Consider the following 14,126-nt stretch of genomic DNA (forward strand, 5'->3'; position numbering starts at 1 on the left):
GCTTTTAACTTTCTGAAGGAGGGTCTTCTATGGTGCCCAGGCTGGCCTTTCACACTTCACCTCTCTCTACACTCTGAGGGCTGGAATTAGAAGTATGTGCTACTAAGCCTGGCTAAACTTATAATTTAAAATGAAAACAAACAAAATCTTCACAATGTCAAGCACATAATTGGCAATCAATAAATGTACCATAAATTAATGTAATCAATTCACTCTGTAGCATATTAATGATACCAAGAAGCATAGATTTTTGAGAACAGTGCAGTCACTGAGAATAATGACAGTAAAGGAACCTTAAGCATTGTTGCTGAAGAGTCTATGGCTTTCAATTTCTACACTGACTTCAACTACAAGGAAGGTGTGAAAACTAATTCCCATGAACTAGAATCACAGAATTCCTACTGAAAGCAACCTTAAGAGAACAGTTTGGAAAATTTTAATTTATGGGGCCAGTGTTGATTATTTTACATATTTGCGTACCATATCATATTTTTTAGAAACTATCTGACTCCAGTAATGTTGAGTACGTGCCATCAGAGACAGCAAGTAAACAAATAAGATGTAGAGGAGGCCAGGGTTTTTTCCTGTTTTTCTTTCTTTTTTTCTTTTCTCTCTTTTTCTTCTTGTTTATTTGTTTGTTTTGTTTTTTGAGACATGGTTTCTGTATAGCAGCTTTGGCTGTCCTGGCTGACTTGTAGACCAGATAGCTTCACAAAGACCTGTCTGCCTCCGCCTCCAAGGGCACAAATTAAAGGCAAGGGTGCACCACCACACCCAGCAAAGGAAGGCTGTTTCAGTCAAACTTGACGGATACACAGAAGAGGCTAGCTGCTTTGCTCCACTGACCTATCTAGCAGACCCTGGAAGAGAGGCGAACCACTTCTTTTAAATGCAATAAAATGACATGGCAGACAAAAGGGCTGATCAGTTTGCTGAAGATCACCCAGAAAGAGTTGAATACAGTTAAACCCAGTTCCCCACCTCCACCCCAGGCTTGGTATGTGCTCAATGACACAAATTTTGCTTTGTGTGTTTTTGTTTCTTGGAGAAGGGAACAATACAGCAGCAGTGGCTAAAAATTGGAATATAACCCCAATTCAACACAAACTTTAAAATGTCTATATTTTCCACAGAGGTAAATTATAAATTTTAAGTGTTATAATTGCTTAATTAAGGTCAACACAAACCAATAAGATTTATATAAGCCAGTAACTATCTGCCTACCAATCATGGACATGGGCACACACATACATACACACACACACACACACACTCTCTGCACTGTGTTCCTTATGTGTAATATCTATTCTTAGAATATAGCAATTCAATAAACTGAATTAAAAATATAAATTTAAATATAAATTCATTTTTGATATTTCCATATATATAGATACTTTTCATTAAAACCTTTATGATATCAAATAATATGTTCTAAGTAATTCCTAAAGTATAATAACCTTGTACCATCAGGCAGTCGGGGACATTTTAAATGATTTGTCAATCAAGTCATTAATGAGATCTATTTTTAAACAGCATAGTACTTCTCTGGAGGAGCTGTCATACCTAGTAAATCTGCTCCTTCATCCACATCTCCAATAAGGCCTGAGCCAGCTGAAGACAGTTCTTCAAAGAGAGACTCTGTATTGCGATCGAAAGCTTTGTTCTCTATGCCTTTGGTGGGCGTGCTAGGAAACAAAAACAATAAAAGCAAATCAACAATTTACAAAGACTTTCTGACATTATATTTTAATGAAATAATTATGCAGCATAGTAATTTCTTACTTAACAATTTCCATTTACTATAAAATATCAATAATGATTTCTCAGTGGTTTTCCAAGGATTTTCCACAGAGAGTACAGAGAATTATGCTTCTTCTGTGAAGTCCTGGCAGCTACCTGGTCTGTAGCATACACAGCTACCCCACAAAGCAGATGCCCAGTTTTAGAAATATGGAAACTGAAGAGCTTAAGGAACTTGACAAGAATCATTCAGCAATTAGATGAAAAAGTAAGAATTGAAACTAGGGTGATCTTGTTTCAGAATCCAGGATCTTTTGTTATTTTATTTTAAAGACAGGGTTTCATGTCACTCAGGTTGTCCCCAAAATTGCTATGTGGTTGGACTTCTGATCCTCCAGGGACAGGCTGTGTAACCAATTTGACAAGAATGAGCACACTCTAAAGAGACACTCTGTCTCCCAACCTGACTATCAGACTACTGAAACAACAGACTCAGAGGAATAGGAATTTTCACAGGAATCTCATGCTGGGAAAAGGAAGAGATATCAGCAGAGGGGCAACTTGTTTTCCTGAAAGAGATTTCACATAGGTCTAACCACCTTAAAGGATGAAACTGAAGCCCAGATAGTCTATGGTGGGCCAGACCACACTTGTCCCTCTATTTAAACTGTGATCTCACTTCAGGACTACAAAGAAGGTTTTGGGGGCTCCCTGGATCTCTTTGTTCCTCTCCTAAAACTGATTAAAAGATTCAAAGCCACTGTACTTGGGACTCTGCTTTTAGGACACTCCAGAGAGCCTGTCCCAGAATGTAATTAAGAGCCTTGTTGTCCTGTTCTTTTGTAGGGAAGACCTGAAACAGCAGAACTAGGTACACACCACAGTCTACATGAGAAAGGAACTAGAAGGCCAAGGGCAGAGTTCTGAAAATAGCTAGATTTGGGGTCTGGTCATACTGAGGATCTTACACTGAGGAAATTTGGTGTCTGTTAATTTTAGTGGTAAGTGTATAGAACACTATAAAAAGGAAACAAATTTAATGACTTAAGATTTCACCAAATCCAGGAAAACACAAAGCATCAAAAGAAAATTTATGGCTAAGTTTGAATACTTGTGTAGGCCTACTAATGTCACTAATAAATTCTAATTGAACTAAAATTAAGATATAATGAAATTTAGAGAATGAAAAGATGGATGTCGCCAGATGTAATCTCTAGCCTTGCTGTAATAGAAAAGAATAGAGAAGCAAGATTTGAACCCATATAAGTCTTACTCTGCTAGAGGTTACGCTTATCCTGGGGACCAAGTATTTTACCATTACTTCATTACTGACTACTTAGTACTCAGTAGGGATTAATAAATGCCACGTGCTTATAACCATTATTCATTGAAGGTAAATCTGCCAAGGAAACTCAAAGCTCAATTCTTTTTTTTTTCTTTTTTTTTTTTTTTCGGAGCTGGGGACCGAACCCAGGGCCTTGTGCTTGCTAGGCAAGTGCTCTACCACTGAGCTAAATCCCCAACCCCTCAAAGCTCAATTCTAATCAATATATTTTGATTACCTTGATTAAAACAATGCCTAGTTATCATTAAACAAGCTTCCCACATAAAATGAGACTAAATTCCCTAGTAATGAGATCATTCTACTTCTAAATAGAATATTTTTACTTCCTCCACCCTCCTCTTGGTTTCCTCAGGCTGCAGGGGTAGTTCTGCCTCCTTCCTTCCTCATCTCCTACCGAGTGACTGCGTCTCCTCCAGAGCCAGGTGACCATTAAATGGTAGGTGGGTTCTATGTGGGTGAAAGGTCGGTAAGGGCTCCTCCCTTGTGAGACTAGGGTAAGGTCCTTTGGAAGAGACACTTCTCATACAGCAATAAGTGAGTTTGTTCTTCTGCCTTCTACCCTGAAAGGATACTATACCCTCTCCTCCAAACGGTCCAGCAAGAAGGCATTTATCTTAGAAATAAAGAATAGCCCACACTGGACAAATGAACCAGCCAGGGCCTTGATCTTGAACTGTCTAGCTTGAGACTTCTGAGAGAAGAAGCCTCTCTTCTTCATCTACATGGTGCAGTATAGCTACTGTGGCAGCAACACAGACAAGATCCCCACCCGCCCTTATGTCTCAATCCCTGATCCTGCCACATGAACTTCCTCCAGAAATTTAAAATACAAGCAATGCACAAATTCTAAGGTTAACAAAACCTGAATTCCATTAACAGTATTTCTCTAGCACAACATAAACTGATCTTGTTTACTCATAAAGATGATCAGAGTGTTAATGAGAATGAGAAAAAGAAAGATAATCATGGAATGTGGTATTTTCGGTACCTTGAACCTTTATATCCACTGAGGTCTTTGTCCATATCCAGTTCGGGAGTGGATTCAATGATTGCCTGAACTTCTGATTTCTCTTCATTTTCGGCAGAATCTAAGGGTAGAATATGATGAAATAAATGCATATATATTACATGTATTTATGAAAACTTCTTTTAAGGTTTTAAAGCAGCTACTGAATGGACATTTTTGGAAACTCTCAAGGCTATGTTCTAGGAAATATGAGGTCAGACAATGTCTCACACTGAGTTAACAGCCAATGTCCAGAACTAGTAAGTAACCACAACCTGTGCTTTCATTTGTATTTGTGGGACACACAGTACAACGTACCACAGGATTGATTCCATCCTTGCTGAAGGGGGATGCTAACTGCTCAGGATAAAGTATTGCCTGCAGTCTCAGCACATGGGAAGTTGGGAAGTAGAGGCAAGAGGTTCAGGAGCTGAAGGTCACATGTGGCAACTTAGTGAGCTTGAGGCCAGCCTACGATACGTGATACTATCTAAAAAAGTAATGAATGTGCGTGGCACTGCCATGGTTGACATGCCTATAGTCCCAGATAGTCAGCTAAGGCATAAGGAGCTTAATTAATGCTACAACATACTGACACCCTATCATAAGCAAACAAACCTACATAAGGGGACGGAACACAATAGCCCATCATATTAAGCTTTCTTTAGCCTCTAACTAAGGGGCTTTCTCCAAAACTTTGTGTAAACATTACTTCTTTATTTACAAATTGTATACATAGATCTATTTATATATTTAGAGCAGTAACACCTCTAGAGATGCATTTTCTGATACTCGTATTATGTGGGTTGACTGAATATTTTGCTAGTAAGAACTTGGAAGTACTGACCTGTAGACACATTCCTAGTCTCTTGAGCAACTTGTACTTCTATGTGTTTGCTTATCTCTGCCTTATTTGGTGTATCTGTGCCTTTTACAAGTCCTTCATTATCTTCCTTTGACGGAGTATCAGGAGGAATTGCTGACACATCTGAATTTGCTGTTGAAGCTGGAGTGGTAGCTTTAGATCCACCCTGACTAATATCAGAAAGTTCATCCTACAAATAAAAAGTAATTAAGAAAATTTTAAAGCATGTAATTTATTCTAAGATACCTCAAATATGATTTAAGAAATAACCTTGCCCAAGTCATAATAAAGAGTCAGAGAAAGAGAGGAAGAATCGCTGATAGTAGACTATAATTACTAAGTAACCTGTAAATAAATCCATTACTCCAGTGAGATGGCTTAGTGCAGTTGTCAACCTGTGCTCCACGACCCCTCTGGGGTCCTAGGATCGTCTCTCAGAGGTCACATACCCAAGATCTTGCATTTTGCATTAGGATTCTTTTTCTTTTTTCATTTATTTACTTTATTTTATTGAGTATACTGTAGAAGAGGGAAAATGGGTCAAAAAGGAGGGAGGGGGAAAGGGAGGGAGGGAGTCGGCTGGTATGCAGTCTCAGTCTTTTATGGAAAAGGCTTTGGTTCCGGCGTCCTTCCTGATTCCCCCAAGGCAGTCTGGGAACCCTGCTTATAGACTGTCCTGGAATATATCTTTCTTGAGAGTAATCCATGACCACTATGTGCTCGCTGAGAGTCCTGCTTCTCCTTCAGGTTACTCTTGCCTTGCATAGACCTTGAACCATTATGATTCTTTTTTTTTTTTTTTTTTTCTTTTTTTGGGCTGGGGACCCCAACCCAGGACCTTTGCGCTTCCTAGGCAAGCGCTCTACCACTGAGCCAAATCCCCAACCCCATTATGATTCTTAATAGCAGCAAAATCACACTTTATGAAGTAGTAAAACTAATTTATATGGTTGGGGCTCACTACGACATGAAAAACTGTATTAAAGGGTCACAGCATTAGGAAGGTTGAGAAGCATTAGCTTAATGGACTTCAGTGCTTACTGTGTAATAAGCCTGACCACCTGAGTTCCATCGTAGGCACCCAAGCCAAGGTACAAAGACAGAACTGACTCCAACATACTCACTCTGGCATACGTGTACTTCACACTAAATAATAATACATACAACTAATTTTTTTCAAAAAAAAAAAAAAAAAAAAATAAAAAAGTTTTTTCAGTCAAGCATAAAATTTTCCTTTTCTTTTTAGTTTTTAGAGATGAGGTCTCTCTGGGTAACCTTGACTGTCCAGGAATTTACTTTTGTAAATGAGGCAAATTTCCCTGCCTCTGCCTCCCAAATGCTGGGATTAAAGGAGTGTGCCACTACTGCCCAGCGAAAACTGTCTAGATAGAAAATTTGAAATAAAGATAGAAAGTATTTGTATTTGTATGTGTAGATCAGTCTCGCCTAAAACACATGAAACCCTAGGTTTAATCCCTAGCACCATGCACATAATTTGGGTGCACCAAAATGAGAGAGAACAAGCTATTTTTAGTAAATCCATACAACAAAATACTATGCAGCACTTAACAATTGTGTTGTAGGGCTGGAGAGATGGCTCAGCAGTTAAGAGCACTGGCTGCTCTTCCAGAGGTCCTGAGTTCAATTCCCAGCACCCACATGGTGGCTCACAACCATCTGTAATGGGATCTGATGCCCTCTTCTGGTGTGTCTGAAGACAGCTACAGTGTACCTATAAATAAATAAATAAATAAATAAATAAATAAATAAATAAATAAATAAATAAATAAATAAATCTATCTTTAAAAAAAAAACAAAACAATTGTGTTGTAGTGTCTACGTATAGTGTGGCTCATGCCTGCAATCACACAACTCAAGAGAGTGGGGCAAAAAACTGTTCAAGGCCTAAGACATACATGTCTCAAAAAGAGAGTGAAGAAGAAAGGAGAGGGAAGAGGGGGAGTAGAGAGAGAAAGAGAAAAAAGGAGAGGGACAGCCCTGTGTTGTTGCGCTGGAGTGCAGCTTGATGGCTGAGTGCTTGTCTAAGATGTGTAATATTTTCAATTCCCAGCAACACCAAAAACAAAGTTAAAAATGGTAGATATATTAAGTCTGAAAGTTGGTTTTGTTATTTTGTGTGTGTGTGTTCTTTTCATTTCTGTGATTTTTCATTTTGTTTTTTTTTGAGACAAGGATTCACTCTGTAATGGCAGTTGGCCTGATTCTATATAGCTTAGGCAGGCCTCAAACTGGGCCTCCTAACTCAGCCACTAGAACGCTGTTATTCTAAGAATAAGGCACGATACTCAGTCCCCAAGTTGTCTTTTCTTAAACATGTAGAATGACTTAAGGTAGCATATATGATGTGTTACTTTAATGACAAAGGAAAGGAAGGGTAAATTCTAAACAAATTTAAGCCAGTCACACTTCTCAGTAACTCAAGGCTATGCATACTTTATTACACTGTTTGATAGCTGAGTGATGCTAATTATTTTCTTCTGTGGATCTCAAGTGCAGGACTCATTTCCAATGAAACACATGAAAGGCACAAATAAGTTCTCCCTATTACCTCCTACCTACCCAAAATAAAATAATCCCTAATCCCTTAGGATGGTGACTGGCACCTGACATCAAAGTATGTGACAGTTCTATGAAGTGACGCACATTAGCTGGCTGGCTGGGGTCAGGAAAACTGGCTGTCATGTGTCTGGACCCAGATACAGCATGTGGTGGTTTGAACACGTTTGGCCCCCTTAGAAGACCCTTGTGTTTGAATGCTTGGCCCACAAGGAATGTCACTGTTAGGAGGCATGTTCTTGTTTGAATAGGTGTGGTCTATTGAAGGAAGTTCATCGCTGTGGGGGTGGGCTTTAGAGTTCTATGCTCAAGCTCTGCCCAATGCTGAAGAGACCTCCTTTTGGCTGACTGCACACAGTCTCCTTCTGCTGCCTGTGGATGAAGATGTAGAGCTCTCAGCTCCTTCTCCAGCACCATGCCTGCCTACCACTGCCATGCTTCCTGCCATGATGATAATGGACTGAACCTCTGAAACTGTAAGCCTGCCCCAGTTAGATGTGTGCCTTTCTAAGAATCGCTTTGGTCATGGTGTCTCTTCATAGCAATGGAAACCCAAACTAAGACACAACACAAAAAAATGTGAACTATCATCATTTCAGCATGAAGTCTTTGTTTTTGCTTTGATGTACATTCCATTCAAAAATAAAATATCTGCTTAACTTATGTTAAAAGTTTAAAATATAATACACCTCTAAAAAAAGTAATAATCTGTGTTCCTAATGGAGGCCCTCAAACAAATTAAGATTTGTAGATTCAAAAAGCTCTACAGAAGTGGTTCTCAACCTTCCTAATGCTGTGACCCTCTAATATAGTTTCTCATTTGTGGTGACCCCCAGCCATAAAATTATTTTCATTGATACTGCATAACTATAATTTTACTACTAATGTTATGAATTGTAATATAAATATCTGATATGTGACTCCTGTGAAAGGGTCATTTGACCCCAAAGGGGTCATGACCAACTGATCAAGAATCACCACTCTAGAGAAGTCTTAACGAAGTTCATCTGTAAAGAGAAAAAGATTACATCCGTCAAGTTATTTGGGAAAAAAAAAATCAAGAGGAGGGGGATTTTTTCTATTTAATAAGTGAAGACTTCACAATATAAACAGTTTGGCAAAAATTCACCTCCTAAATACATTTGTGCACCTAAAAGCATGGAGTCAAAGAACCAGGGAAGAGACCAACATAAAAGGAAGCTGCACAGCGTGTCAGCGTGCAGGAGAGTAATGAATTCAACTGAGCCATGCAGACTCCTTGAGTTTGGTCTTGCTGTCTATTGTAAGCTAAGTACAACCCCCTAGTCTGCATGTAGACTCAAGTGACCTTGCCCCCAAGTTATTTCTGATTGGTAAATAAAGATGCCCACAGCCAATAGCTGGGCAGTAGAGACATAATGGGGTTTAGGTTTCCCAGGCTTGGGGTCGAGGAACCAGGAGAAGGAGGTGGAGGAAGAGGAAGGAGAGTCATGCAAATGTGGCCCTGAGGGCTGGCCAACTGGAGTTAAGAGCAGCTCAGATGAAACACACTAAGTAATAACACACAGCCCAGCTCTTGCGCTGTGTAAGGCTTATTGTAAATACAAAGGTTGTGTGCATCTTTTATCCAGAACTAAATGGTTAAAGGTGAGGTAGAACCCAGGTTGGAGTTAAATAATTTCTACAATAGAAGGAGAAACTAACCAAGGGGAAGCCACAGCTTTCGCCTTCCTTCCTTCCTTTTCTTACCTGCAGAAGCATGGATGCATGAGTTTGCGTCTGTGTTCAGAGAACAAGCTCAGGTGCCTGCACTGTTTTTTTTTTTTTTTAATCTTTTTTTTCCTAAGATTTATTTATTTATTTATTTATTTATTTATTTATTTATTTATTTATTTATAGGTACACTGTAGCTGTCATCATGCACACCAGAAGAGGGCATCAGATCCCATTTCAGATGGTTGTGAGCCACCATGTGGGTGCTGGGAATTGAACTCAGGACCCCTGGAAGAGCAGTCACAGCTCTCAGCAGCATAGCTCATGGTCTGGTAAACATCAAATAAGCCAGTCTAGCTGGCCAATGAGGCCTAGGGATGGATCCGTCTGCCTATGGCTCCCTAGCATAGAATTACCAATATCCACTAGTTATCTTCCCGATCTATCTGCTTTTTAGATTTAAAACTTTTACAGCAGATGAAGGCAAACAGGTAACCAGCCTACATAAACCCCAGCGATAACACATATCACCTGGTCATTTTATGTTGATGTCACTTTCTCTCCAAATAAAACTCAGCCTTGAAAGCGACTGGTATAGACTTTTGGTTCACAACACTACAGCACACAGTGACAAGGTTCTGAGAGTATATGTACTTTTTTAAGAAAGAGTTTTTGGTAAGGAGACTCCCACAAGAGTCTGTGACTCAAAGAAACATGAAAACTTTAGACACAGGTAAGTAAAATACATGTGGTGTAAATTTAGGTGATTAAGGAAAGATAGGAGTGGCCTAACCTCAAGGATGTCTCTGAAAGAAGACCGCCCTGCTGCACTTCAATGCTGAAGCACCCATGGGCCTGGGTTAACTGCTGACCTAGACCAGGGCAGTCTTCCTGAGTGAGTGCTTAGTATGGCAAGTCTGACTGCAGCAGACGCTTCACAGTTCTTCTGGGAACTAAGTTGAATGGGGCCCTAGGTAGAACAGAAGAACGCTATTAATCTGGGGAAGTGGCCCTTGGTCAAAAGGACCACTGGTTATCCCTAAGGCTATACAAGCCATGTATACTCTGCCCTAGGCAAAGAATGTGTGCAAAATTTCTTACCCAGAGTTGGATAAATGGAAACAGACTGATTTTTTTCACAGAATGCACTTACATTTTTAAGTTTCAAAATGCTTACTCTGAAGGAGGAGCAAATTATAGTCATAGTAAAGCCCTGGCAACCACTGTAAATTACTTTCTTCATATTTCAGAGAATAACATCAATAATCTTCCAAATAGAGCATGTGATATCTGGAGAATAGCAGTTTGAGAAAGTAACCAATAGTTAATCTCTTCTCTTTACTTTTTTCTCACCTCCTGTTCTACAGCCTTCAGAGGTTCAGGGCTATGGCTGACCTGGGGAGAGGGAAAGATTATAAAGAAGAAAAAATCTTTATTTACTCAGTGTTAACAAATTTGTATTTTGGTTTATACACTACTTGTTAGGCTGTGTCTCTAGCTACTCCCTCCTGTGTTTAAAATGAGGGTGGCTAGAGTTGTGCACTGGGGCTCTTGCCTGTGATCTCAGCTCGGGAAAGCTAAGGCAGGAAGACAGAAGGCTGAGGTAAGACCTGGTCCAGCCCGGGAACACAGTGAGTCCTTTTCTAGGCCGGAGTGCTCTAAGGTGCTCACTGCCAAGTCTGCCGATCTGAGTTCAGCCGTAGAACCACATGGTAGGAGGGAACCAACTCCTGAAAGTCGCCTCTGACCCCATGTGCGCACGCGCACGCGCACACACACACACACACACACACACACACACACACACACACACACACACACGGAGAGGGAGAGACTTTTTTTAATGTAAAAAACATTAAGGCTTAACTCAAAAAGCCTTTAATTCCAGCACTTGGGAGAAGGAGGCAGGCAGATCTCTCTAAGTTTGAGAGAAGCCTGATCTACAGAATGAGTTCCAGGACATCGAGGGCCACACAGAGAAAACCTATCTCAGAAAGTGAAAACAAACTAAACTAGACAACCCAGTACAGTTAAAATTCAGTTGTATGACATAATGAAGTAATGATGTTCTACATGATCCTGGAGGAGGATCTTACCTCCTATTTTTTCTTTGCATGTCAGAGGACAGCTTTTACAATGTCTCTTTGTGTCTCTGTGTCAAGATAGGGGCCTCAGTGTCTCTGGTGCTGTGCTGTATCCAGGTTAGCTGGAACCTAAGATTTCAAACAACCCTCGAGGTTCTCTAATGCAGGACTGCTAGGACTGCAGATACTTTATGTGGGTTCTGGGGACTGAACTGGGGGTTGTCTGGCCTGCATAGTAACACTCTTACCTGCTGAACTATCTCACTTGTCCGAGACCTTATACTTTTGAAAGATAAAAGTTTTAAAGTTGCCCCCCTAGACACAAAGTTTAGAGCAGAAAAAGAAAACAGGTTAGGCCCCAGAATTGTATGTTCCAAGAAGCCTCTCCTAGGGCTATAGAATGGATAATTACATTGGCCAGCTCAACAGCTTTCTCCCAGAAACTAGCTGGCCATAAATCTTAGAGGACAATCTTGAGAAGCAGGAAACAACTTCTCCTAGGAACTAGCGGACCATGAAGTTAAACAATCTGAGAAGTAGGAGACAGCTTCTCCTAGGAAACAATCTTGGGAGACAGAGAGTTCTTCCTTGTGATTTTTCACTGTTATTCTATGACGCCATCCCTGCCCCCTCGGGTTGTGGTTTCTCCCTTTAAATACCTCTTCTCCCAGCCTCTCGGGTCGAACTCCACTGCCCCTCATGGATACGAGTCTCACCCCAGTGCACTGGTTGCTATCGATAAACCTCATGTGATTACAACAAGGATGGTCTTGTGTGAGTTCTTGGGGGGTTGCGTCATCCCGAGACTTGAGTGAGGGTCTCCCCACTCCGGGGGTCTTTCACTTTTTGATGAAATGCTTATGACAGTGCTTTTACCATTTCTATAACAGCAAAACTCTTCCTGACATCTAGACTAGTCACATGGACATATAACATACAAATATTCCAATGTGGCACACTTGACAAACTGTTCATTAACCCCAAGGATAAAAGGGTGGCTTTGTCAAACAAAAAATAAAAACAACAACAACAACAAAAGCAAATAGGGACTCTCTTTAACTTCAAGCAACCTTGAACTTTAAATACTCTTGGTTTGGAAATTTATCAAAATCCCCATGTAACCTGCTTTAATTCTTAGCTAGGTGTGGAGTATCTATCTATAATCCTATCATTTGGAAGGTGGAGGCAGAGGATCAAGAGTTCAAGTGCAGTCTCTGCCACATAGGGAGTGTAAGGGTAGCCAATCTGGGCTACGTGAGAATTAGTCAAAAAAAAAAAAAAAAACTGGTAGCGGAAGATTTAATTCTTATTTACAGTATTTGTATTAATTATCCTTAATTGTTAGCCCCTACATTTAATTTTTTACACTAGAAACTGAATGATAGATACAAAAAGACCCACACATACTGTGTGTGTGTGTCTGTGTGTGTGTCTCTCTGTGTGTTATTCTTCTCTCTAGAAAATATAAAAGTTGGTAAAATTTTATTAAAAATATTAAGCTTTGGACTGGCTCTCAGGTCAAAAGTGCTGGCTGTTCTTCCAGAGCTCCTGGGTTCAATTGCCAGCACCCACATGGTTTCTCATTACCATCTATAACAAGATCTGGTGTCCTCTTCTGATATGTAGGCATACATGCAAATTACAGTATACATAATAAATAAATCTTTAAAAATATAGTAAGCTTTGTGGAAAATAAACAAATAGTACTAAGTATTAGAGAAATGCAAAGCAAAACTCAGTAAGGCCACCCAGCTGGTGCAAACCTTTATTCCCAGGAGGAGGCAGAGGCAAGCAAATGAGTTTTGAGGCTATCCTAGTCTCCCCAGTAAGTTCCAGGACAGCCAGCGGCACATGATAACACTCTCTCAAATAAAAGAAAGTTAATGTAATTAGAATAACGACAAATGTTTGCATGACGATCATTAAGAAAACAACTATCGGGGTTGGGGATTTAGCTCAGTGGTAGAGCGCTTGCCTAAAGGCCCTGAGTTCGGTCCCCAGCTCCGAGAAAAAAAAGAAAAGAAAAGAAAACAACTATCAAATGCTGGTGAGAATGTGAACAAAAGGGGCCCCTTTATATCCTGCTGGTAGGAATACAGACTAGCCCAGCTACTGTAAAACTAAGGAGGAGATTTCTAAAAAAAAACTAAAATTCATCTACCATTTAAACCAATGTACATCCATGGGTATATACACAGAGCCTTCCAGACGATACACCACAGAGACACTGTACCTCAGCGTCCACTGCAGCACTACCCTCAGTGTCTGTGGAGCCAGTCATGGTGCTCAACCATAGAGGGATAGGGGAAACGTGAAGCATATTCATCAACGGGAAGAGTCACCATGGGACGGGAATGCAGTTCACTGGATAAAGTGCGCACCATGCAAATGTGAGTGAGGATCTAGACCAGCAGTGAACCACAAAATCAGACACTGCCTCAGGCAGGACACAAGTCAGGGACTAACAACCAACCTAACTCTCATGCTGTGTACACGCAGCCTTGCACTCATACATACAAAAACATACATATCTCATATAGCCATCTGTAGCTGCTTGTATTACAAATGCTAATTATGTTCCCCCAAAAAATGTTAACACGAGGTCTGCCCTTAGCTTCTGGGAACCTGCCCCAATTGGTTCTGATCGGTAAATAAAGATGCCAACAGCTAATCGCTGGAGAGGACAGACGTAGTGGGACTCTAAGATTCCCAGACTTGGTTACCAGGAGGAAAAGGAGAAGGGGGAAGAGACCCACCATGCCCGGAGAGTGTGGAGTGGAGAAGAGACGCCAGACCTGGGAAGAGTCAGGACAGAGA

General features: G+C 40.4%; 1 protein-coding gene across 7 annotated transcripts in view; it reads right to left on the reverse strand.

Moving 5' to 3' along the window:
• Spag9 (sperm associated antigen 9) overlaps positions 1–14,126 on the reverse strand; it is a 127,719-nt gene that overhangs the window by 51,883 nt on the left and 61,710 nt on the right. For 6 of the 7 annotated variants that reach the window (XM_032912942.1, XM_032912944.1, XM_032912943.1 and 3 more), the window contains 3 exons: positions 4,939–5,146; positions 4,074–4,173; positions 1,564–1,685 (listed from right to left, as the gene is read on the reverse strand). In XM_032912942.1, the coding sequence (XP_032768833.1) occupies positions 1,564–1,685; positions 4,074–4,173; positions 4,939–5,146 (430 nt within the window). Of the gene's footprint in view, positions 1–1,563; positions 1,686–4,073; positions 4,174–4,938; positions 5,147–10,578; positions 10,621–14,126 lie in introns of all 7 variants that reach the window. The other variant, XM_032912941.1, reaches the window with a different exon arrangement.

The sequence above is a fragment of the Rattus rattus genome, chromosome 9 (genome assembly GCF_011064425.1).
Source record: "Rattus rattus isolate New Zealand chromosome 9, Rrattus_CSIRO_v1, whole genome shotgun sequence".
Taxonomy (NCBI): domain Eukaryota; kingdom Metazoa; phylum Chordata; class Mammalia; order Rodentia; family Muridae; genus Rattus; species Rattus rattus.